The 26,588-nt window shown below is 38.6% G+C and overlaps 2 protein-coding genes across 3 annotated transcripts; one reads left to right on the forward strand and one right to left on the reverse strand.

The window, feature by feature from the left end:
• Positions 1-1,785: 1,785 nt before the first annotated feature.
• On the reverse strand, positions 1,786-7,606 carry LOC139137119 (leucine-rich repeat-containing protein 47-like). Of its 2 annotated transcripts, none has more exons than XM_070705078.1 (5): positions 6,260-7,275; positions 4,968-5,084; positions 4,177-4,295; positions 3,592-3,694; positions 1,786-2,590 (listed from the first exon to the last, which is right to left on the reverse strand). In XM_070705078.1, exons 1-5 carry the CDS (start codon positions 6,362-6,364, stop codon positions 2,396-2,398), a joined length of 639 nt encoding a protein of 212 aa, XP_070561179.1. In that variant the 5' UTR covers positions 6,365-7,275; the 3' UTR covers positions 1,786-2,395. The 2 variants fall into 2 exon arrangements, with proteins under 2 accessions (XP_070561179.1, XP_070561180.1); XM_070705079.1 differs by lacking the exon at positions 6,260-7,275 and adding an exon at positions 7,469-7,606 and having other exon boundaries at positions 2,242-2,590.
• On the forward strand, positions 7,500-26,509 carry LOC139137116 (28S rRNA (cytosine-C(5))-methyltransferase-like). The gene is made up of 15 exons (XM_070705076.1): positions 7,500-7,689; positions 9,909-9,957; positions 11,222-11,388; positions 12,901-13,271; positions 14,108-14,250; positions 16,457-16,542; positions 17,277-17,370; positions 17,806-17,911; positions 18,884-18,973; positions 19,763-19,850; positions 20,393-20,533; positions 23,704-23,843; positions 24,486-24,574; positions 25,627-25,749; positions 26,414-26,509. Exons 1-14 carry the CDS (start codon positions 7,584-7,586, stop codon positions 25,649-25,651), a joined length of 1,695 nt encoding a protein of 564 aa, XP_070561177.1. The 5' UTR covers positions 7,500-7,583; the 3' UTR covers positions 25,652-25,749; positions 26,414-26,509.
• Positions 26,510-26,588: the final 79 nt, after the last annotated feature.

Below are 26,588 nucleotides of genomic sequence, written 5' to 3' on the forward strand. Positions count from 1 at the left end.
CCAATGCTGTATTTAGTAACATACCAGTGTGAACATAAATGACCATTGTTATTGTTGATAAATGAATTCTAGTCTGGACTTGATCTGAGATCTCTTTTCAACAAAAACAACCCTGACTGTTCACTGTATGGTTTGTATTGACATGCTAAATACTGGACATTTCATAACGCTTCAGGGAGGAGAACAAGATACTGCTATAGATGCATAAAACAAACCACTGTGAATATTACCGAATTTGGCAGCTAAAGGAGTTTAACTAAACATGTTGAGTTATCTGTCACCAAGGTAGCGTCTATGGTTCTCTTTTGTAGAGATCAGAAATTCTGGGCAAATATTGAATTGATGTTTTTTTCCTTGGCCCCCCCCCCCTAAAAGATTGTGGTATTTTTGTCTGGCCCCCCCTAAATTTTCTTGGGAAAAATGGGTGGCCCCCCTGAAAATCCTCCCCCCCCCTGGAAGTAAATTCTGAATCGTCCCTATTGTAGTTTGCAAAATCGATGTCCTGACGCGGAGCTCTGCTACTTGCCGCGTTGGTATCATGATAAGAACGCAGTGTCTATTACTAATGAATGATGTATTCATATAGTGAGGATGGATTTCATAACAGGATATTAAGCGTTTCATAAAACCTCTCCAATTTACAGCAAGGTGGGTGGCCTGTCAGAACCAGCAGTTCAATGATGAGCATATTATATTTATTTCTGGAATATACCAAAAATGATGTTGTCATTCTATTCAATCCACAGTTAAGGTCAAAGTTATCAAACACTCACCAAGAACATTTAACAATGTTATTCACTTCACTTGTCAAGCAGTATCATGTCAACTACACTGTACAGTTATATTTCAAGACATTGAAAATACGGCAACTACTGTGCCCTGGGACACAATAATGTAACAATCACCTGTATTGTGATTGGTCCACGAATTCATCAATTTGGTCATTTTGATGCATTGTGCACGATATTAAGCAAGTAGATATTCTCCATTGATGATTGGTCATTATCATTTTATTTGCATATTCAAATAGTGCTCATTAATAAACATTGCTTCATATATATATATTTATTATTATCGGGTGATTAAGCATTACGTGCATTTGAAAGGAAAATACTGATACTGTCATAATTATCTTATGAGAAAAAAAAGTTTTACACCTTCTTGGTATTTCAGTTTGCAAATTTATTGACTCAGCAGATAAAATGTTTATTAGTCAGTGATGGCAGTGACAGTGAACCAACCCTGACAGATATATTGTGTCTCGCAATAAAAAAATCACCGAATGAAACTTAGGGTGGGAGATTTCCGAAAAATAAAGATTTCCAGCCAACGAAAATGAAATCGGCTAGAGAAGGCTTGACCAAAAAAAGGCGGGAGAGTGGAAAACAATAATGTATAATGGATCAGGTAAAAGAATATAATGCTACCTCATCCATCTCAATCTTCCAGAACCCCCCCAGCCCCCTCCTAGAATACCAAATAGTCAATCCTTTAGTTAGATTTCCTCTTCCTGTACTTGGCATGTAAAACTGTACGCATGGTCAGAAATATGACATTTTAACACTCCTTGGTATCATTGAGGGAGATTGGGTGTATGGGTCAAAGGTCAACCTCCAAATCTTTATTCTCCAACATTGGTTAAAGCTTCCACTCTCCCAAACATTCAGTCTTGTAAAGTGTGTGTCATTCAATTGTTTATCTGGTAAGTATTTGTACTATGACTAGTCTAACTAAAATCTAGGCTCTCACTGGCATATTGAGCTCCTGAGAAGTGAAGCTGCATTTCATAAACTACGATAGAATTCATTGTCAAAGTATTGTACATTAAATGTGAAATATTCAAGATGACTATCACTGTACATACACTACAGTCAGTATTTTTACCAAATTTGGAGAAGACAGGTGAGTGATTTTGACAGCAATGCAACATTTCTTGTGTCTCCTCGACTTACTTGGCCATGTAGGTGCAAGTATAACTAGCAAAATTCTAGTAAAATTACTAGGAACACTCACTGGCTAATCATACTTCACAAAAACACTGACAAGGTGAGTGGACAAACACAAGGTCAGATGATAGGTACAGTTCAATTTCATGACTAATTTACATTTTCAAGCAGCTTGATATAAAAGAAACTCTTCCTTCTCCGCCACTGTCTCTGACCAGCGTGACCTTCTACGCAAAGACACTATGTTCACTATGAGCAAGCCATAGGCATTATATGTATCAGAGCGAACTTCAATTATCTGCAAAGGAAGAAAATTGTACACTCATCGGACTGTACAGCATTTCAAGCATTCCGAATGACGCTGATCGATTCTAAATCAAGGTCAGTTCGGGATGGGTACACCACTTTCAAGTTACCGCCATCATCCAAGACCTTCACTTGCTGTACTGTCAGTTCCCTCTTGGACTTCGCGGAGTCTGCCTCTGTGCCCTCCGACCCCTCATCGCCGGCGACCTCTGACCTTCCACTTCGGACTTGATGATGTCGAGCATCTGCCTGAGCAGGGCGTCAAGCACTTTCTTGCAGACGTCTTGGCTAGTGGAACTTGTCACTTCGATGAAAATGTTCTTCGTGCTCTTAGAGATCTACGAAAGGGAAAAGTTTGAAAATATAGCTTCAAGGTGGTCAACATAGCAGGAAGACTTCCATTTATAATACTTTTGTGCAGGGAAAGTGTTAAAAAGGCTGACTCAGCAGTATTTTTACCTTTGTTTGGCAAACTACACTATCGCAACGAGACACAGAAAGTCTGTCAAGATTTTACCATGGATATTCTGCAAAAGTGGCACCTGTTATGAATGCACTTTTGCATCAAATATAAAATGTTGGAGGCCAGATTACTGAAAAAAAACCCCAGCTTTTCAGAGGGACTATCTCCACTTCTGATATCTTCATGTCTTAAGAGTATCTCTAAAAATGGTTAAAGTTAACAAACAAATAAGACTAAGGAATATAAAAGGCTTGCTTCTCATCCTGGGTATCTTACACAGACAGTGTAGTGACAACATGTTTCTTAAATTTATTTCATTTTGTTTTGTTTTGTTTTGTTTAGTAGTGAATGTGAAAAAAAAGGTTGATGTGGTTTATCTATGTTGATCAGAGAATGAAAAAGCGTGGAGTATTCCTGATTTAAATAGTGGGAGAAAATTACAGTGACACGTATCCTTTTCAGTAACCCTACCCTCCCTTACCCTTTCACCACAATGGTTTGGCCATAACCAATTGTTACAAATGGTGATTGTGGACCTGTTTACAAAGAATCTGGGGTGAACTGGTCAGAAATAATTTTTTTTTATGGATTGCAAGAGAAGATTGCAAATAATCAGATGTTCATCAGTGTTTTTGTTAAGGCCAGTACCCCGGTAAATGTTACCGGGGTTCCCCAGTCATTTTTACCAGGGTTCCCCTAGGTATATCAATGCAATGAGATTAGGGGACAGTAGCAAAGTTACCAGGGTTCCCAAATCATTTACCGATATTCCCAAACCTTAACAAAAACACTGTTCATACTTGACATATCATATGTACAGACAATACTACTGGAAATATCACTCAAGCCCACATGTAAAAAGGTCAGGCCACTTACTTTGGTTGGATCACAGTTGGTGATTGGTGGAAAACTGATCACTTGACCATCTTTGTCCAATAGGCATGGATATTTCGGACAGCCCCTGACAAGCTCCAGGTACCTACACAGCACAAAAATTGTAGCACATTTCTCACAAGATTCTCATTTTAAAATACAGAACATGAAATTTTTTACCCTGGGTGATTGATCCACAAATATATATGAGGAAAAGAAAATATGTAAGATATTACGCTCCTCCGAATTGAAAGACTTAAACATTTGCTTAAACTTTTCCATAGGAAACTTTACACCATTCCATTGTGAAATCAAGGATAAAAATCTGGGATAACTCTGCCAATTTGGTACTGGAGAAACAAATTACCTAATATTTACCAACACTTGATATTCAAAATGGCTGGCAATCCTTTATAAACTCTGTGGGGAAGATAACATTTTCAATTTTCACAAAAATAAGTCGGCGAAAACTTTATTTACGCCATGGGCTCCAAATAAACCCTCCAAGTGGTAGACCATAAAGCAATGTAAACGTTTGAGAGTCTGAATATCTGTCCCCAAGGTGGATAATAACGAATATTCCCTTACTTATGAATGCCACTGACAGTGTTTCTCTTCTTTTCTTTACGGAGTGTTTCAGCTTCCTCCCAGAGTTGTTTGACCAACGACTCAGCTGTGATCTCCTTCTTCTTGCCCAAAGGTGTCAGCTGAGAGGATAAAAGAAAATTTCACATCAGCACGATTTTTATGACAAATGGTGGTACAATTGTTATGAATAGCCAGCCCTCTTTTCTGCCAGTAAGGTGAACATCATTTTAATTCACGGTCTGAAAAAGATGATACTTGTATGTTTGTCATCGTTTTCTCGCAACTTTCATGTTTCTACCTAGTCAAGTTTGTAAAGCATGTTCCGTATCAAATAATGGACATGACTAAGTTTTTGAAGACACTTACAAATATACATAATATGGTATATGTTTTCTCAGTGAATGTTAACCATGGTGATTTCTTTATTGACTAAAATGGCTTTGTAGCATTGGAGTTGTAAGATGCTCCAAAGATGAAAAGATAGTGACAGTCAGAGAAAGAACAGGTCCAGTATTCTGCAGATGCATCGCAGTGTTCTCCCCAGAGCTATTATAGAGTGGTGGCCGCCACTCTATAATTTTTGGTAAACAATAGAAACTCATTACCATAACAATTACATTTATTGTTATGCAAATTAGCCACCACTCTATCAGAAAATCCTGGGGAGATCACTGCATCAAAATGTTAGGTCCTCACAATTCCTAATTCAGCTCTGACTGAAACTCTTGGCAACTTTTTTATGAAATGAAAACAACTACCTGATGAGAGGAAATAGGAATTCATACACTTACTAGAACTTGAGTCGGGGGCAGTGCATCATAATAGAGTGGTCCCTTTACCAAGGACAGATCATGAGTCGCTATGGTTGCCGCTGTCCTCTTCTGACCCAGTGTGTCGTGTAATTTTGTCTGAAAATACACACGCAATAGAAAGATAAGTAATTGATTGAAATGAACAATGATGTATGCATACTTCAGGACAGGTCACCACTTTTAATTTGGTACCTGATATCTTTTCAATCAAAAAGTTAACCTTCAGGAGACTTAGATTATAATTATTAGTTGCTCCCCAAGTCAATCTCATGATAAGCAATATTTCTGGAGGAAAAGGGGTATACGTAGAGTACAGTGATTTCAAAATCATGGGATCAGAGACCTAGCTCATAAATTTTTTTAAAACATATTGATGTGCTATTTCTGAGGCTTGACACACCAGACCTGGCACAGAATTTGTGTAGGGCTGGCATTGTGCCAAAGTCCATAGTCCTGCAGCCTAGTTGGTGGCAATGATACACTGTTTTAACGGTTTATTGCATTGGATCAGCCAACCAGTCTGCAGGATAACTGAATTATTGGATGCAGGTCCCAGCAGCCATCTCATAATGCAAAGTATGAAACTGAAATTTGAATTTCTCATATTCAAACTTGATCTTGGTTCAAAATTGAAATGAATTTATATCAAAAACTGTTGGAGTTAGATAAACACTAACGCTGTTTCCACCAAAATTACACATTCCATAAATAGAGCTGATCGCAAATGACGTAATTTTTTCTCTCATTAATATAAGAAAAAATTTGTCCGCATTTTCAGTATTAACGATGAAAATAAAACATGCTAGTGTTAAAATGGCTACTAAAAGTCACACTAATTCGAGCATATGAATTTATGGCTCTTGGCAAGAAGCTGCAACAACAGCTGCGCATACTTGTAGGATGGTTTGAATCTTAAAGGCCAAGGACTTGATCCCCAGGATCAAGTTTGATCTAATCTTTAAGAGTATTATGGAGGTGTCATAGCCTTTTGTTTTTCATCGACGAAATTGTAATCCAGTGAGTAAATTTCCTTGCAAGACAATCTGACACCGACACAGGCCTTTAAAAAGGCCTGTGCCACCGTGTCTAACAGGGAAAGCTACTTATTAGATTACAATTTCAATGGAAAACAAAAGGCTATGACACTCAATAATCCTCTTATAGACGATAACAAACTTAATCCAATGGATCAAGTTCCTGGCCTTTAACACTAAAGATCTGTTCATTTGTAGACACTTTTGTCATTATTTTCATTATCTAGTGGTCTATACCTGAGCCGTGATGAACTTCTTGAACGTTCCACCTTTTTCTAAATCATAGTCACGGACAATACAACACACGATGTAGGGTCTCACATCTGCTATGTTATCGGTCATGTTAACTTCAACACCCAACCCCTCTGATACATGCAACACTCGTATAACATCCTCAGCCAGGGTTTCAACATCGACCTGGGAAGACCCTCCCTTCTTCCCTTTTTCTTCTTGCCCCCTTGCCGCCCTCCGTCAAGCCCCCTTTGCCCTTTCTCGCCGGGTTCGACCTCTGTACATGAGTTCGAACGTAGTCAAGCACCGATTTGGTGGCGCATTGCTGTACCATCTTGACCAGACGGCGGTCTTTGAAACAGTTCTCGCGGAAATCAGTCTCTCGTAGTTTTTGGCAATCAGCAATTTCTGCCGGCAATGACTCGAGTTTATTGTGCGACAAATCGAGAACCTTCAACGCTGGAAGTTCGCAAATGTCCGAGCTGAGCACTGATATGTTGTTATGGTTAGCTCTAATTTCACTCAAATGCGCCATGCAGGGGTTGAAGAACTCTACCGGGAAGTCAGAAAGTTGGTTTTTGGAGACGTTGATGACGGTCAGTCTCTCCATTTCACCCATCTTTGTCGGCAGCGATGTCAGCTTGTTGATGCTTACATCACACGTATGCAGGGATTTGAGCTGAGTAAACTCTTCCGGTAAACATTCAAGCTCGTTTCTGGACAAGTCCAGAGTTGACAACTGATGCAAATCGCCGATTGACGAAGGCATATGTTTCAGTTTGTTTCCTCGGAGTATCAGACTTGTCAAGTTTTCCAGGACACCGATGCTGTCAGAAATGCGCTCCAGACAAGTTTCAGAAATTTCAAGGAAATTCAACAATTGCAATGTATAGATTGACTCATCTAGACTATTTTCCTTGATTCTTTCGGAAACATTGCCTCCAGATAAGACCAGTTCTCGCCGCTTTTCGCTCTGTGCCTGCCGTACTTCTGGCCATGTTGATTCCGCCATATTGAGCAATCCCTTTAATGATTTACCCATTTACGGCAACACGTCAACGACAACTGAAATACTTTTAAACAAGTATGTCGACGAAAGTAAATGTAACACATTTTGTAAAACTTACAAAATCTATAAAAATTTCAAGTAACTGTTTTTGAATGGAAGTTTGAAGTCTATGAGAATTATAATCCTGAAAAGTCGCAATGTCTTACCCTTTTGCGGCAACACATGGTGAGGCGTAAACGGTCCGGTTCCACGCTCAGCACAGCTGCCTTCATTCGCTAAAGTTTGCTCTTCATTAACGCTGCACATACTCTTTAAGTGACCATGGGTCGTGTGAAAGATCTTAGGGATCTTAAGAAACGCAAAGGTCCGGGAAGAAAGGATAGGAAACAAGGACATCCACAACTTCCAAAAAGTGTGGCAGCAGCAGGTGAGTTAATCGGATCGGTGCTCCAGTGCCGTGTGTGGCACGTGGCCCTTGTTTTGTTGGACCATGAGGTATTAAACCTGACGACACGCACCGTGTTTCCTCCATGGCTGCGGCATTGAGATCCCATTTAGCAGTATCTTAGCACGCGTACACGTGTATATCTCAAAACGTTATACTGTCCAATGATAGGCCGTTATTCTCGTCATGTCACATTACACTGCGGCATTGTTTGGGCAAAGACGGTTATACACAGCTGTAATGCTGCGGGGGTCCAGACACTTCGCACCAAAACCAGTTCGCCCCACACAACTTCGCCCCAAAACCATTTCGCACCAAAACCACCTCGTCCCAAGTACTACCTCGTACAAAGCCACTTCGCCCCAAGTACCACCTCGTACTAAAACCACTTTGCCCAAAGTATTATACCATCAACTCGTCCTAAAACAACGATGCCACGATGTATCATAACGTTGATTTTACATGCAACTTTTTGGCTACCACGGAAACATTTATTGATGCATGAAACCATAAACAGTAGACTAAAGAAGAAACACGCAAAAACTCAATGCTACAACTCGGGTGCCGTGCGCGGAATCGCACGATGTCATTTTCTCGAAATGTGTACAATTTCAAGATTTCACTGTGTCCTGGGATGATAGAAAGGTGATGGAAACTTCGATAGCAGTTGTTGGTTATTTTCAGCTTTACCGGGTGGCGATAAGTTTTAGGCAAAGTGGCATTGTTTTGGGGGCGAAAGGGTTTGGGGCGACGTGACTTTTGGGGCGAAGTGGTTTTGGTACGAGGTTGTTTTGGTGCGAAGTGGTTTTGGTGCGAAATGGTATGGGACGAGATGGTATGGTGCGAAGTGGTTTTGGTGCGAAGTGTCTGGGAACCATGCTGCGAGTGTGACACATTTCTGGTTTGGGGCAGTTAGATATTACATAGGACTGCCCCCTCAGTTTAATCATAGAGAGTGGAGTAGAAGACCACTGCCTATGGTTTAATTTCCAGTCAAAGTTGTATCCTATCCTCTATACTATACTATAGTGACGTTCCTTTGAAATGACCTAACAAAATTAAGTCCTTTCACACACAGAAACACACGTACACACACTTTATTTCAATGACAGTGGATAGAAGGACTGTGTATCAATGTAGATCTGTTCATATCGGGAAAAGGTCACCTTGACCCCTTTCCGTTTCAGCCCCACTGGGGTCCAGACACTCCGCACCAAAACCACTTCGCCCCAAGACCATTTGGTACCAAAACTACCTCGTCCAACGCCACTTCGCCCCAAGTACCATCTCATACTAAAACCACTTCACCCAAAGTATAGTACCAGGAACTCATCCTAAAAGAACGATGTCACGACGTATCATAATGTTGTTTTTACCTGCAACTTGGAAGCATTAATGTGTCAGGACATTTTGGCTACCACGAAACATTTATTCTTGCATGAAACCATGAATGGTAGAATAGATAAAAAGAAACACTCAAACTACTCAATGCTACAAATCAGGTGCCGTTCGCGGAATTGCACAGTGTTGCGGCCAGGAATTTTAGATCAGGGGACACTGTGTCCCACTAGTGACTGCCATTTATTGTGGGGACATTTTGTACATTTGAGGGACAACAAGCAGTTGTCAATCAAATTTTGCATTATTTTGTAACACATTAGTTTCACTGAACAAAATTCAAGCTACCGGGACCGCGTCGCTATGCTTGAATTTCAGGCAATTGAAACAGTATACCATATCTGCCGCAAATCAGAGCTCAGACGGACTACAGTCAAGCAAATTATTATATCAAGTGCAGCGTTTTAATTACTTTTAATCATATAGCTAGCTCCGAAAGTATGTAAGTGTAAGCCTCAAAATAATTTTGCAAAACAAAGATCATTGTCAGCTGATGGTTAGAATATACCCGGGGCATTATTTGGCATTGCAAATTTGTGTCATTCTTCTATAACACTCCGTTGTGCGACATTTTTTTAAACACAAATCAGTATGTTTTCTTTGTTTTGAGTGTATATACAGTGTACAGTGTTTGATATAGCCACAGCAATGCATTGTGGGATAATAGAAATAGTTATTGGTTCAACATAGAAAATGAAATATTTGTTCATTTTATATTTCACAAAGGTGTAGGTTGTGGTACAGTAAGATTCAATTTCATTATGAAATAAGATATTTAGCCACTTCCATTTCAATGTTTCCAGACTCGTCGGTTGGTGTCAAGAAAAAATACAGCCATAGACGACAACAAAGGTAAGACATGTACAGTACTGCAGGGTTACAGAAAATTTTGGTTACAAGTGGCAAAAATACAAGTACAGGCGGTTGTGCATGTTAAATTTGTGCAAAATGTCCTGATTTTTTACTAAAACTAAATTTGCACAGCCGGCAAATTTTAACTGACAGCCAGTGGTTTTTGCCGGCTGCCGGCTATTTTCTACATCCCTGTACTGTACACACACATTACATGTGCTTGATTTCAAAGTAGCATCAAAGTGGAACAGAAATAACCCTTTGAGAGCCAAAGTCAATTTTTGTCACCTATATCAAAATATACACCAGTCCTTTTTTTTCTAAATTTTGCCAAAATTTTGATACAAATCTGAAGCCCATAAAATGTGGTGTTCATTTGATCCAACATTATCCAAAAAATTACAGAAAAATTCATAAAATTGGTAAAATGTTGCACACAATAATTTTAGTGAGAAAAAAGTGCAGTGTGCAAAGGGTCAAGTAAAGAAGAGGCAACCCTCTGGATATGAACTGAAATGACTTTCCTTAGCTCCTCTGGCTGCACACTCTATTCTGTTCCCCAATGGTTTTCCTATAATTCCAGTGATTTATGGCAAATATTCTTTGGGTCCAATAGCCTTCACAAAGTTATACACACCTAGACATTGTCTGTTGTATAAATGTATTGATGGGTGAAAAAGCAGTGATCTGATAAGATAAGACGTTGAAACAACAGTGCTAAATTAGAGACATGGCACAGTTGAAACATGAGTGAGCTTCCAGTTAGAGAAAAATCCCATTTCTAAATTTTCACGCCCGAATTTCGATACACCCGTATAATATAGTAATGGCAGCAAACCTCCCCAGTAATACATGTTGGTGTACCATTTGGTTTTAACCAATTCACTCTATATACACATGCACTCACTATTGCTCATGCATACATTTATATGTCATGAAGTGGTAAAATATCACAGTATACCCATCGCTGGGGGTTGATTTGTTGATCACTTGATAGTCTACGTTTGTTTCTATATAACTGTGGTCACATTTTATCACAAGAAAATATTCCAGTTCATACTGGATGGTTGATGAATTGCTATTAATAATAATAATAAAAAAATATTGTTTAAAGACCTCTACATACGTTGTCTCAACGGTCTGTATGTTACAGTAAGTGACAGTTAGAAATAACAAAAAATTCGAAAATTTTTCATCAGGTGTTCATATTCATACAGTAGTACAGTGCAGAATGGATAAAGCAAACTATAATACTTTACTGCAGATATGCCAAGAGGTTGCTGAAGGAAGCGATGGTCAGAGAGGCCATGGAAAATCTGAAGCAGGAAAAACTGAAGAAGGAGGAAGAGGCGGAGATGAAGAAAAAGAAGGATCTCCTTGACAGCGAAGGAGAGGATGAAGAGGAGGACTTCGTCATGGAGGAAGAGAAAGGTAAGTGCAGTAGTCATGGCAACAACTTGTCGACATCTGTATGTCTCGTAGTCTGCCCATAGCAGCAACAAATTACCCACTTAGGGGCGACGTCAAAAGTTCAATGTAGGATAAAAAACTTAATTCCATTAGTTTCCCCCCAAACCCCCCACCCCCCCTAGAAACTTAATCGACTTATATTGAACCTATTGGCAGGCTCTTTCTATGTAAAGCGAAGCAAAGGACCAGTCAATTACGGGATGAAATAAAAAACGACTTAAATAATGCTTCATCAACACTGAGAACAGATTTTGTGTTTTATCCAATGAAAATACAACAATATTAACAACAAACTTGAAGTTTATCGATGAGTAAACGAGAACAATACAAATAAAGTCAAGGTTTCTCCTTTCAGAGGTAAGACCTTAAATTGATTTGCCAGACAGAAACTTTTTGGGGTCAAAATCCCCCCACCCCCAAACTAAAAGGATTACGTTTTTTATCCGACATCGAACTTTTGACGCCGCCCCTTATCACTTTGATAGGTAGCAATGGATATTTGAATTCCAACAACTCTGAGCACGACAAGCTTGAGCACTTCACGGAAATAGCCTCATTATTTAGGCTTAAAACAAGTGTGGCCGACAACTTTTATGAAGGTTTCTCAAATTTTTTACTCAAATTGTGAAGTTTCTGACATTCCTTTGATGTGCCCTTCCACAATACATGTACAATGCAGACCTTCTCCAAAGCATGTAAAACTCTAGAATCAAAAGAGGACACTTTTGCAAGTTGTCGTCTGCTCACTTCCTGCAGAGTTGGAAGATATTGACAAAAGCATCATTTTATCAATTCATTGTAGATGTGACTGTCAGCAAAAGTGGGAGGCCTTTTAATCTCAGTACTACCGGTATTTACATCAGAGCACATACAGAGTTAATCTAACAAGTCAACCCTAAATCTACCATTCTCTGTACAGAGGTAAAATTTTGCCATCAAAGAATAATTACTTTAGCTAAGGGTAGAATGTGTCGCAGACAGATATTTGGACTCTCAAATGTTTACAATATTCTGCTGGCCTACCCCTTGAGAAGCTTATGGAGTAGACAAAGTTTTCACCGGCTTTGTTTAGTGAACTCCAGAATTTTATTTTCCCCATAGAGATACCACATGAATGGCAGCCATTTTGAATTTCAAAAATCTGTAAATATTGGGTATTTTGTGTCTCTAGTATCAAAATCTGTAAGGTGACCCCGGGTTTTTCTTGATTTTGAAAGAGAATTGTTGAAAGTTTGCTGGAGGAAAGTTTGAGAAATTTTTTAGTCTTTCATTTTTGAGGCTCGAACTACCTTAAGCGCAACATATTGTTCTATCTTATATGCATACAGTGACTATCGCTTAAAACTTTGTATGATATTGCCATCAACAATGGAACAGTAGGTGCTACAGTGGTTTCAAATGGACTGCAGTTGTATATTAAAGACATACTATGGTTATTAGTATCTCAATGTACTTTTGCATTTCCTGTACTAGGAGATGACGGTGAAGAGAGTGATGATGAAAAAGAGACGGAAGTCAGAGATAAAAGCAAGGCATTGACAAAAAGGGCTCAAATTACTGATAAGAAGAGGAAACAGGTGGTTGAAGAGGATGAGGAAGGAGACAGCAGTAGTGATGAGGAGGAGGCGAGTGAAGATTTGGAGTCGGAAGATGAAGATGATGATGAAGATGATGATGATGATGATGATGATGATGATGATGATGATGATGAGAGTGAAGGAGAGAATGTGACAGGTTACACAGATGAGAACAAAGCATGGCTGAAACCAAAGACCAAGACGAAAGACAGCATTGAGGATGCAGATGAGAGTGACGTGGAAGAGAAATCAAGTGATGATGAAATGGTATGAAAGTCTCTTACTTGATAATGGACACATCTTATGTGGTACATTTCCTGTAGCTAGTTGTGCCACGCTCATTCAATGATGATCATATAAAATATATACATGTGGTCTAAACCGAACCCGTTTCCAGTCCCATTCCAATAGAACTCTATTTTAAAAGGACCTCTATAAACCGAACACCTCTCCAAACCGAACAATTTTCTCAGTCCCTGAATGGTTCAGTTTAGACAGGTTTCACTGTATGTATGTGTGTGTGTATGTATATATATATATATATATATATATATATATATATATATATATATATATATATATATATATATATATATATATATATATATATATATATATATATATATATATATATATATATATATATATATATATATGGTAGATAAATATAAAGTGTACAGATGTCCTTGTAGGAAATTACAGTGCTCGATCCTAAAAGTAGAGCATTTAGTCAAATATATAATTACTTTGTACTTAATTTTATTTGTTTTGATAGATAGATATATAGAATAGATAGATAGATAGATAGAGATATATTACCGGTAATACACAAACAAGCTGGCTGTCTACTAATTCCCTAATTTTATTTCTACATTACTAGAGCAACAGATCTTAATTTCTTGTTTTCACATCTGGTTTATTGACATTGACTATATTCACATGATTTTTGTGTTGCTTTGAAAGTTTAGGTGATAAACAACCTTCTCCTGTAAGAGTTTATATTTTTGTTATAAAACAGATGTACTCTTCTCTGATCTTTGAACATAAACTGATCTTTTGATATCCAGTCAATACAGTTTCTTCCGTCATTCATTTCTACACAGCCTGGTGATGATTTTGATGGTCTATCAGACTCTGACTCTGACGATGATGATGACGAGGAAGATGATGATGATGACGATGATAGCGACCTTCTTCCAATCGAGAAAGCTGCAAAGAAGTTAGACAAGAAACAGAAGCGAGATAAGTAAGTTGGTCAGTCAAATAACGGAATAGTCTCACTGAATATGATATCCTGTAAGGAAGATTGTACATGTTACTGTGTTTTCTGTAATCAGTCTTGTAAATCTGAGAGAACCTTATCTAGGAACAGAATCTTGTTTAGAAGTAGTGGTCAATTCCAGCCAGAAATGTATGAAGACAGCATCTTATTTTGTATTGAAATGCAAAGTCAGTTTTTACAAAGATTGCATATCAAAGATTGCTTCAGCGTTTACAACCATGAACTTGGCAATCCACATATCGGTGATTTCACAGTAACACCGGTATTTCTTCATTTGAAGATTCATGAATGAATAGTCATGAATGCTAGTAGTTTCTGGGAGCAATAGGGTTCACTGTCCATGTATAATGTGCCTCGGGAACAGATATTTGGACCCTCATACTTTACCAATACTTTGTGTATCTGTGACTTTGTGTGTATTCGTTTTGAAGCTCTCAGAGCCAGTTAATGTTTCACTATTTTTTCCTGTCAAATTGAAAATTTGATTATTCCCGGTTGAGTTGACTTGCAGGCATAGGGTGTGCAGCCATTTTGAATTTTACATATCAGTAAATTTGGGGTAAATGTTGTTTCTGCTGAGCCAAAATTTGCAAATTTTCATCGCAGCCCTAATTTCTTTTCTTAGTTGTGAAAAATGGTGGTTTAAATTTTCCTTTAGGAAAGTTTGAGCAAAACTTTAAAACTTTCACTTTCAAGGCACAAGGTAGATATACCTCAAGTGATTTACCTACCTATCAGGGCCTGAAAAATATGCTTGCCCGATGCCCAGGACAGACTGATTTTTAATACGGACAAGCGCAAAACTAGCCCTCACATGCCCGCGGGCAGAAAATTCAGAGCCAACTCAGTATTTTACTCAGAGTGCATTCTTTCGTCTTTTGACGCAAATTTGAAACAATGTCCCCCAAAAGTACCAGACACATGGGTCACTGGGACGCACGCAAATCGGGGCTTATTTTTATCGTCTCAACCGAAACACTAAAGGAAAATCAGTTACTCTGTTACAGTTTGCGATTCATGGTATGAGCAATTAAGTCAATGTGCGTCCACTATAGCCACTGGATCCTGGGGCAAATGCCGGGCCACGTACTTCCCCACTCATTTTACATGTAAAATGTAACGAGATAATAACCAGACAATGATGTTTGAAGCGGAAGCCTAGATCATTTTAAAAAGAACAACTAACTTTTCACAGAACAATTTGGACAGTGAAACAGTAAAGCAACCTTTATTGACAACCACGGTCACTCTACCTCATTAACCTGCTAGCTAGTGAACACAGTGTGTACTGAGCATCATACGGAATTGACTGCACTTATGTGATGTGATGGAAGCTCATAACTTTACCTAAAAAATCAGTAACTCCAAATTTTGCACTATATCCCTGTCTTTCAAAGTAATATTTTGCAGTCAGAAATTTCTCCAGAAGGAGTCTTATGCCACTCATCGATCGTACGCAGCAAACTTGTGTAGGTCACCACACTAATTTCCTTATATGGTCAAGACGCCCTATCTTGATTGTTGCGGACTTTAACAAAAGCCACCTAGCTTGTCAAAACCGTGGTATGGCAAGTTGCTATTGCTACTATGGAGTTCCTCTCAGATATTTAGTGTTTTCAACCTAATTATTTTGCAATTTTAATGAAAAAGTATGATTCATTTTGGCAATTATAAAAATGAAGTGAACTTTACAGCATTAGTGAAAAAACCATGTTAAATGTGTGCATTAGACTGTCTTCAATCACTTCTAGTTTCGTAGTCATAAGTGTGATGAAACATCTTATTTATTTCTGTTAAACACATCTTAATGTGGGAACTGGCAAGAATTCCCATAAAAGACTGAAGCATATTAAATTAATTTCATTATGGTAAAGTACTTTTTCTACAATTGAACACTGTAAATACCACAAATTTGTGACAAACCATTGTAGGAGATGTCCCACAATCTGGTTAAGAGAAGAATTATTTTTTTCCGAAAATTTCAGGGCAAGTGAGTTTCTGCTACGGACAAGTAGACAAACAGAGGCTACTTGTCCGAGGACAAATGGATAAAAATTATATTTTTCAGGCCCTGCCTATGTATCGGAGAATATACAAAAGTCAAGCCCATCGGTGTGTACGTTGTCATTATTTCAATATTTCTGACTCAGCCATTGCCTTTCTGTTACAGAATATTAGGTGAAGAAGAACTGAAGACCAACATTGCACAGATGGAGACATATGAACTGCCGAGTGGACAAGAAATTGAAAAAGAAAATATCCTTTCACCTCCCCCCTTCCCCTACCCCTGCCCCCAATTGTTACTCAGTACACGCCCAACCTGTAAGTGCTGAGCAAAAATGCAGTTTTATCACAGCTGGCGCAATGTCATATTTTGAACACAGTCAGAGTTCATCATATTTCTCACTCAGAGCTTTCCATACACAAGGCTGGTGTTGGTTGTTGTTCTTTCTGCTCAACGTGTATTTGTGGTGCACTGAATGGACGCAGAAGAATTGTAAAAATGATAGAGAGAATACGATGAAATCAGTGTGTGTGTGTGGGTTGTGGACTTGATATAAAAGTTAAAATTGCTGTGACTCTGGACTCTTTTTTTGCTATTTTTGAAAATAAGTAAATTTTATTCTCTTCTATGTGAAGTACTGTACACGTATTATGAAATGCAAGTACATGTATTAGTCTTGTCGACACGATGTCTCATGTACAATGTTCAGTGTTGTTGTTGAGTAATGAATTCTGATCTGGACTAAAATTTGGTTGCTAGCAATAACATTGGACACAATCCCTATACACTGCACGCTAGTTGCTGGGATTTTGTGAGTAGAACAAGAAACTGTATTTTACTATCAGAGCAAACACAATGGAAAATAAAGTAATTGACTAGATTTTAGTTCCCAAGGGATAGCATAGAACACATGAGGTTGGAGCTCTCTGTCTGACACAGTTAGTGGTCTGTCTTTTGATTTTTTCTTCCTTAACATTTGGCTCACGCAATCAGCCACCAGACTTGACTCTGATTCACCAAAGGATTAAAGACGTCATGCAAGTCCTCGGTGATTTCAAAAACAGACGCCAGGAGGGCAGGTAATGGAACATTCTGATATTTGGATTGCTTTCTGAGCATGATCAGATATGACATGCCATCTATGATTTGTCCATGCGCGTGCATTTTGTCATGATAAGAAATATGATCTCTGATTGGCTTATGTGTCAAGGCCGTTATGAAACACTGCATGTCATTCGTTAATATGTTTGTACGGTGACCTCATATATGATGCCATGCGTAATTTCTTTCAAAACTGAGAGAGGTCCAATGTAGCATCTGACATTGGTGTCATTGTACCATAACTGAACAATTATAAAACAAAAACACTTCTTTCAAATGGGAGATTGGTATAACATGATGTTATGTATTATGAAAAAGGATGCTTTAAGCTTTGCAGGTGGCAGGTTTTAGCACAAGTTTAAATAATTCACTTTCAAGGCCATTTACTATTGTCAATCTTTCCTCTGTTGCAGACCAAGAAGAGACTATATAGCTCAGCTGAAAAAAGACTTGGGCAACTACTACAGTTACAACGACTACCTCATAGAACAGATTGTACAGTTATTTGAGCTTTCAGAGGTAGGTCAGGAGGTGAAAGGTTGGGAGGTCAAAGTCTGTTTAGTCATCAGGTTACCCACGGTCCCTCTATCACATAGAGGGACCGTGGGTTACCTGGATATGCTTTCTCCACTGCAGAGTTAAAGGGAGCTGGGTCGTTGGAACTGCACCTGTATGACTTTCATGTTTACAAACAATTTTTTCATGTACGATATCTAGACGTAGCATGTCAACATATCTGCAGCATTTAAATTTTACGATGTACATTATGACAGACCTGTTTTAACTTTCATCAATCGCCAACATACCTTGAATACAGTGTTTACATTGGTCGTATGGGTTCCATGCAACCTTTGAGCACAGTTCCGATGACCCCATCCCTTAAACGAAACATGTGAAAGTTTCTCAAAACATTGTTACAGTCACTCAATAGATTTACATGTAGGTCACCTCTGAGTCGGCCCTGGTTTTAAAAAAACATGTGAACATACTATGCCAACCCTGGCCGGCCTAATTTATGTCAGCCAGGTCTGACAAGTTGGTTTACAGTTGACACAAATTTACGACCAGGTCCAAATTGTGTGTGTGAGTGGTTTATGTCAGCCCTAGCTGCAGTTGCACCCACAGTCGGTGTTGGGCCTAGGATGAGGTCGATACATGACAGAGAGGAATTAGATCAAATATAGTGTGAAGGTGGACCAAAATTTATCTTATGTTATCAAAATCTTTGCACTGGCCTAGAGGCGGCCCTACGCCGTAGTGTGAACCCAGTAACATGGAGTGGATTTGAGTAGTTTACCGTGAAACTCAAAGCTTCTTTGATAGTGAAAATATTTTCCGAGCTGCAGCATATATTTATTTGAGCAAGATAGAAGTTTGTCTATTGTAATTCGAAATACTTTGTATGAAAAAAAATGAAAAAGGAAGAAAAATCAAGAATTATATTTATGTTTCCCTGTTCTTCAACTAACCCTTGTTTTGCTTTTGTTTTAGTTAATAGAATTTCTTGAAGCAAATGAGGTTCACAGACCCGTCACAATCAGAACAAACACGCTGAAAACAAGGCGGAGAGATCTGGCACAGGTAATGGGTACTTTTCCAAAAAAAATAACAGGAGAAAACAGCAATGACCAAGTTCTGTATCTGTACACGACAAAACTGGATGACTGATCGCCTTTAATGGAGGAAATGTTTCATTGAATAGGATGCAAGGCAGAAGCTGTATCTTCTGATGATGTTTTTGGTATTTTTGTTTCATGTGTCAAGAACAAGGTCTTATTGTACTCCCAAAATCATGTTCAAATACCTACTAATGTATATTTAGCTCGTCAACACAGCGTTAACACACCTAAAATGCATTGTTGTTGTTTACACTTGAATTCTAGTCCAGAATTCACTTGTCAACAATAACAATGCAGTCTACACATGTACAGGCTGAGTCGATAAGCTGAATACCGTGTATCTCAACATGCCTTGTGGCGTCCAAGGAAAAACTGAAGTTGACATGAGAAACAAAAATAGTGAAAAAATTGCCAAAGTCTAGCTACTGGGCTTGTAAATGCCATTCAAGTATATTTGAGTCACAACTGTGTATGGTACATGTACCTGTATGATATTAATTTTGATTTTTAGTCGACTTCAGATTTCAGTGACTTTCTTGAATATTTTACAAAATATCCTGTGATTTCATGTAATTTCAGGCAAATGGTCCCTCAAATATAGTCAAAACCCATTTAAGATGAGTCTACAAGGGCAGTTGAAATTTGAATATGTAACCTAAGTTTGGCACACACACTTTCACAATTTCTACAAACCACAGTCTGTGTAAAGAGCCATACATCAGAAACTTCATCAGTGTCCTATCTCTTCCAGGCTTTGATAAACAGAGGTGTGAATTTAGATCCCATCGGCAAATGGTCCAAAGTTGGTTTGGTCATTTATAACTCTTCAGTTCCTATTGGTAAGTGGCAAACATTTGACAACTTCATTTGTTCGTCTCTATAAAACCTGTAGATTTGTGAATCTGTATAAAACCTATGTAAAGATAAACGAGTATGAAATCATGAGTCGCTGTTCTGGAAAATATTTTTTCATGGGTATATGGTTGCTGCAAGTATACAATCAATGAAGTTTTCTGTTGGTAAGCTTTCTGATAACTTTCAGTTGACCTTGTCATCGGAAGTGACAGACACCTTCCATGGGAAAGTTTAATCTTTGTATAAATACATAATTGAATATTTATCAGAACATTATTCTCATTCATAAATGTATTATAGCTGCATTTTTTTCTGGCCAACCTACTGAATGCAGAAATTTACAGGTTCAAACTTACTGCACTGATGAAACAATTTCACAAGCAAACCTACATGTACAATCCTAACCAGCGATGTTTCAAGGATCCCATAGCACTTAATTACAGAGAATCTGAACAGTGGGACAGCTTTTCTTGAAATGTGTAAATTTTTTAAAGAAAAGTTTCAAAAAAACTTTTTCCTCTTTCAGGGGCCACACCAGAGTACTTGGCCGGTCATTACATGCTGCAAGGAGCTTCCAGTTTCTTGCCTGTGATGGCGCTAGCACCTCAAGAAAATGAAAGAATACTTGACATGTGTGCTGCGCCGGGTGGCAAGACATCGTATATAGGTATATCTGTTGTAATGCTTTCTTATGTGTTTCAGCATGCTGCCAGCTATAGTGAAGTTTTGATTTTCTGGGAATAATGATTTAGCCCAGCTTTAATTATGTGCACGCCAAACTTCTCAGCCAATAGCTATTACCCCCTTGACTATCATCGCCAGTGTTACCTTTATAGTGCAGATAACGTTCAATACTTATACGACTTGCCAGAATTTTCAGGCATTCAAAGTATGTAGTAATTTAATGTTGTGCCAGAAATTTCTTGCATTCAAGCATAGACAGTATCATTGTATATGATTCAAGATAGCCAAGGGTTTAATACTTGTGATCATCCCCTGCAGAATGTAAATTAGACCAAATAGTTATGAAAGAAATTGCAGGCTTCAAGATATTTCACCAAAAATGCAGCCATCTTTCTGATTGTCATTTTGTTCCCTATGGTATAAACTTCTGTGTTCTGGTAAAATGCAGTAAATATATTAAAACTTTAGAAAAAAGCCTCTAGTGTTCATATGCAGTGATACTCAAGATGTGCATAAAAGAACTTTGGATCTAATAGCACAACAAACCACAGGGTCTTGGAGCACCTGATATTGGATAAATACTTTCAACGGGGTCCGTGATCCTCACCTGTTGACGCTTAGCATTTGTAAAAGAAGACTTCATTGCCACTCTGTGTTGAATCATTCCAACACTTGCACCCATTACACTGTGTGGTTAATTAGTCCCCACGGACACTGTCCAGGGGGACTTATAGGTTTGGTCATGTCCGTGCGTGCGTGCGTGCGTGCGTGCGTGCGTGCGTCCGTTCACGCAGATATCTCAGAGATGCCTGGAGCGATTTCATTCAAACTTGGTACAAGGATTACTTCATATGTCATACATATGCACGTTGATTTGTTTTGTGATACGATCCAATATGGCCGCCATTTTATTACGATTTTTTCATGTACAGAGCCATAACTCAGACATGTTTTACCGATTTTATTCAAAGTTGGTACAAGGACATTGACCAATGTCATAGATATGCACGTCAATTTGTTTTGTGATACGATCCAATATGGCTGCTGTGCGGCCATTTTGTTACGATTTTTTCATATACAAAGCCATAACTTGGGCATATCTCAACCGATTTTATTCAAAGTTGGTACAAGGACATTGACCTATGTCATACATATGCACGTCGATTTGTTTTATGATACGATCCAATATGGCCGCCAGGCGGCCATTTTATTACGATTTTTCATGTACAGAGACCTAACTCAGACATGTTTCAACCGATTTTATTCAAAGTTGGTACAAGGACATTGACCAATGTCATAGATATGCACGTCAATTTGTTTTGTGATACGATCCAATATGGCTGCTGTGCGGCCATTTTGTTACGATTTTTTCATTTACAGAGCCATAACTCAGGCATATCTCAACCGATTTTATTCAAAGTTGGTACAAGGACATTGACCTATGTCATACATATGCACGTTGATTTGTTTTGTGATACGATCCACTAAATTAAATTGATTGCCAATTTGCATTTACATGATGAACTTTTGTTGTTAGGGTGAATGTCCAGAAGCACTGCATCAAACTTTATATAATATGGTACCAGTGATAATCTATCAGTGTTATGATAGGATGCAAAAATGTTTTGCAACATCCTGTTGATTAATTAGTCCCCACGGACACCGTCCGGGGGGACTTATAGGTTTGGTCATGTCCGTGCGTGTGTGCGTCCGTGCGTCCGTCTGTTCACGCAGATATCTCAGAGATGCCTGAAGCGATTTCATTCAAACTTGATACAAGGATTACTTCATATGTCATACAGATGCACGTTGATTTGTTTTGTGATACGATCCAATATGGCTGCCAGGCGGCCATTTTATTACGATTTTTTCATGTACAGAGCCATAATTCAGGCATGTTTCAACTGATTTTATTCAAAGTTTGTACAAGGACATTGACCAATGTCATAGATATGCACGTCAATTCTTTTTGTGATACGATCCAATATGGCCGCCATGCGGCCATTTTGTTACAATTTTTTCATGTACAGAGCCATAACTCAGGCAAATCTCAACCGATTTTATTCAAACTTGGTACAAGGACATTGACCTATATCAGACATATGCACGTCAATTTGTTTTGTGATACGATCCAATATGGCCGCCAGGCAGCCATTTTATTACGATTTTTTTCATGTACAGAGCCATAATTCAGGCATGTTTCAACTGATTTTATTCAAAGTTGGTACAAGGACATTGACCAATGTCATAGCTATGCACATCAATTTGTTTTGTGATACGATCCAATATGGCCGCCGTGCGGCCATTTTGTTACGATTTTTTCATGTACAGAGCCACAACTCAGGCATATCTCAACCAATTTTATTCAGACTTGGTACAAGGACATCGACCTATGTCATACACATGCACATTGACTTGTTTTGTGATACGATCCAATATGGCCGCCGTGTGGCCATTTTATTACGTTTTTTCATGTCCATGCAGAACCATAACTCAGACATGTATCAAGCAAATTTATTCAAAGTTGGTACAAGGAGATTGACCAATGTCATACATATGCATGTTAATTTGTTTTGTGATACGATCCAATATGGCTGCTGTGCGGCCGTTTTGTTATGATTTTTTCATGTACAAAGCCATAAGTCAGGCATATTTCAACCGATTTTAATCAAAGTTGGTACAAGGACTTTGACCTATGTCATACATATGCACATTGATTTGTTTTGTGATTCGATCCAATATGGCCACCATGTGGCCATTTTATTACGATTTTTTCATGTCCTGAACTACAGCTCAGACATGTATCAAGCGAATTTATTCAAAAGTATTTTTATCACAGACCTAATGAAGAGGACTCTATCCTCTCTGAGGACCTGTAATCAAAGCACCCATTAACAAGTGGGGACTGTGTCATCAACGATGACTTGTTCCTAGTTGACTCATTTAATGACCTTTAGGATGGTGGCCTACATTGGTTTTATGTTTTCATCACCATGGAACTCATTCTTGGCCACTGAGCTCCATCTGTATCAAAGTATTTTTATCACAGACCTAATTAATGAAAAGGACTCTATCCTCTCTGAGGACTTGTAATCAAAGTACCCATTAACAAGTGGGGACTGTGTCATCGACGATGATTTGTTTTCTTCCCAGCATCACTCATGAAAAACACCGGCATGCTCTTCGCCAATGACGCCAACAAAGAGAGGGTGAAAAGCATTGTGGGTAATATACACCGAATGGGAATCTCCAATACAGTCATATGCAATGAGGACGGCCGGTCGTTTCCAAAGGTGAGTGTTTATTGTCAGTTGGATTTAGTGTAAGTCACAAACAGTGTAACATTGAGTCTGACAAAAAAAAATTGGGTGGTGATGATTAAATTTGCTGTTTTGCGTGTGGGATATGTAGTTGAGAATAAGTCACCTTGAACTGACAACACGGGTAGGACAGGATGCCTAGAGAGGGGCATTGGTGTTAACTAAGCAACCACTGTATGCATGAATCTCCTGTACAACTTCTGATTTCATAAAGTTACATAAAACTGAATTCACTGTACTTTGGTATTATGTTGATGTTAGGATCGGTGAAATTCAGTTGTAAGCTTGTCTTCCAATATGGGAAAGTTAACCTGCCCACCCCCGATTCCCTGTAAAAAAGTCCACAATCACCATTGATAACAATGGGCTTGGGACAAACCATGGTGGTTAGAGGGTTAATTGTAAAACTGATGACACTGTGTGGTGGATATCTCTCTGGCAATGCCCTTAGTGAATCACACAGTGTTACCGGTACCAACATCCATCTATTCAAGAAAAAACACAAGGTCTATCTATTTGAATGTCTTGTCAGTTGAAAGTGAAAGTCATTTGATCAATGCTCAGTCTGTTAACATTTTAATACATCCCTTCTTTCTGCACCATTACTGCTTGCAGCTTATTGGTAACTTGACCGTGTTCTGTTGGATGCACCATGCAGTGGTACTGGAGTCATATCAAAGGATCCGGCCGTCAAAACCACCAAAGTGAGTTAGATACAGAAACTGCCGTATGCATGCATCAGAACACTGATCATCCGGACACTAATTTGCCAAATTCTCAGATACATGTAACTATCCAAATGCAGTGGTCTTGACAATCGGTGTTCAGTTGCAGCTTTAACAAGTGTGTGTTGAGAATACCATAGTTTGTGTTTTTGTGTAGCACATTGCACACCTATAGGTGTAGATGTTATGGTCTTCTGACGGTGGTCCGCAGTTGTCATGTGCTAATTGCACTGGAATAAAAGGGGACAGAATGCAAGGTTTGCAACGATTGCCACTGTTTATATCAATCCATTGATATTTGCTGGCAGTAGTGTGTATGCCAGTCAATGCCCACACTAACTTGATATCATTTAAGCCAACTGAAATTTACATAGGAAGTAAGTGTATACACCAATAGGGATGTTTGCAAATGACCTCATTGTCCCCTCGTTAATTTGCAAAAACAAATCTTTGTCTGTTAATGTAGATTACACTTTTGGAAATTATGCATGCAAGAACAACGAAAATAGAACTTGGTTGGCGACTGCTTATGTTACAATGAATACCAGGAGAGACGTATGAACAGCTCAGACTACTAGGTGCAACAACAGCCATACAAACAACACCAACAAAATTTGTCTGTGCCTTCCAAGCACCAGTGTCCATCGTTGCATACATGCAGTTATATTTAGCAACAAACCTGCAACTACAAACAGTGCATTGCATATTATCAGATGTACAGTAAAACCTGTCTAAACAAAACCCTTCAAGGACTGAGAAAATTGTTTTGTTCGGAGAGGTGTTTGGTTTATAGAGGTCCTTAAACATTGGAATGGGACTGGGAAAAGGGTTCAGTTTAGACAGGATTCGGTTCAGACAGGTTTGACTGTCAAATATTAACATTGAAATATACACACACATGTATATGTATCAATGAAAGTATTGATTGCAGGAAGTCTTTTTCCATATTTGGACACTTTTTGTGAAATACCACTTCATCCAACAAATCAACCCAGATGAAAACCAGTAATGGTTGTGATTTTTTTTCTAAGGATGCAACTGACACCCAGAGAATAGTGACTCTGCAGAAGGAGCTCATTTTGGCAGCGATAGACTCCGTCGAAGCTAAATCTAAAAGTGGCGGTTACGTTGTATACTCCACGTGTTCAATATTGGTAAGTGTGTCGTTGCGTGTCAAAACGGAATAGTGTAGGATCAGATTGCCTCAGAGACTGCTACAACAGTTAGGGTTTAGTTGTACTGTAAAACAAATATCAGTTTCAGAATAAGTAGCTAGTGAATTCATCATCTATTTCCAAAAATATGTTGACATGCCCACTTTCCAGCTTGTCAACGCTGAGTACAAGTGCAATGTGCTGTGTTTGTAGACGTTTGTATTTCAGTCCAGACCAGAATTCACTTGTCAGCAATATAAATGAAGTCTAAACATGCACAGGCTGAGCTGACAAGCTGAATACTGTGTATCTAGAATTGCCTTTTGGGGTGTAAGAAGAAACTGGTTAAGATCAAAAATCAAAACTAGTGAAATTTTCATGGAAAGTTACGACAACTGTCCCTTTGAAAAGAGAGCGGCATAGTGTCAATTCCAATCAAAGTTCATTTAAGGGTGAGTGGTTCAATTAATGCTCACACTCTTTATGATTTTGTAAATGTGAAATACATTAGTAATTACAGGGATGATGTAACGCGGAATAAACATGATTGTTTGCTTTACAGACAGAATTCATAGAATAGTAATAGTAGCATCTACTCTGTGTTAACGTTGCCTCCTGACTGCTTCCTAAGAGCAATAACAGAATTACGTATTTCTCTGAAAAGGTCGACGAGAAGAATGGGTTGTCGATTTTGCTCTGAAGAAACGAAACGTCAAACTGGTTCCGACTGGTTTAGACTTTGGCAGACCAGGGTTAAGAGGTAAGGCTTCATCCAATGACTGCCCACCTGAAGAGACCTACACCCAATATTCATTATGAAAACAATGGCGTTTTTCCTA

Source organism: Ptychodera flava, chromosome 7, assembly GCF_041260155.1.
Source record: "Ptychodera flava strain L36383 chromosome 7, AS_Pfla_20210202, whole genome shotgun sequence".
Classification (NCBI taxonomy): domain Eukaryota; kingdom Metazoa; phylum Hemichordata; class Enteropneusta; family Ptychoderidae; genus Ptychodera; species Ptychodera flava.

Coding starts and splice junctions, on each gene's coding strand:
- LOC139137119 (XM_070705078.1), bottom strand. CDS start 6,364: ATGACCGATAACATAGCAGATGTGAGACCCTACATCGTGTGTTGTATT. Junction 5,085..6,259: donor AGAAGTTCATCACGGCTCAG/GTATAGACCACT, acceptor GTGTATTTTCAG/ACAAAATTACACGACACACT. Junction 3,695..4,176: donor ACTGTCAGTGGCATTCATAA/GTAAGGGAATAT, acceptor TGTGCTGTGTAG/GTACCTGGAGCTTGTCAGGG.
- LOC139137116 (XM_070705076.1), top strand. CDS start 7,584: ATGGGTCGTGTGAAAGATCTTAGGGATCTTAAGAAACGCAAAGGTCCG. Junction 14,251..16,456: donor AAGAAACAGAAGCGAGATAA/GTAAGTTGGTCA, acceptor TTTCTGTTACAG/AATATTAGGTGAAGAAGAAC. Junction 16,543..17,276: donor ACAAGAAATTGAAAAAGAAA/ATATCCTTTCAC, acceptor CATTTGGCTCAC/GCAATCAGCCACCAGACTTG.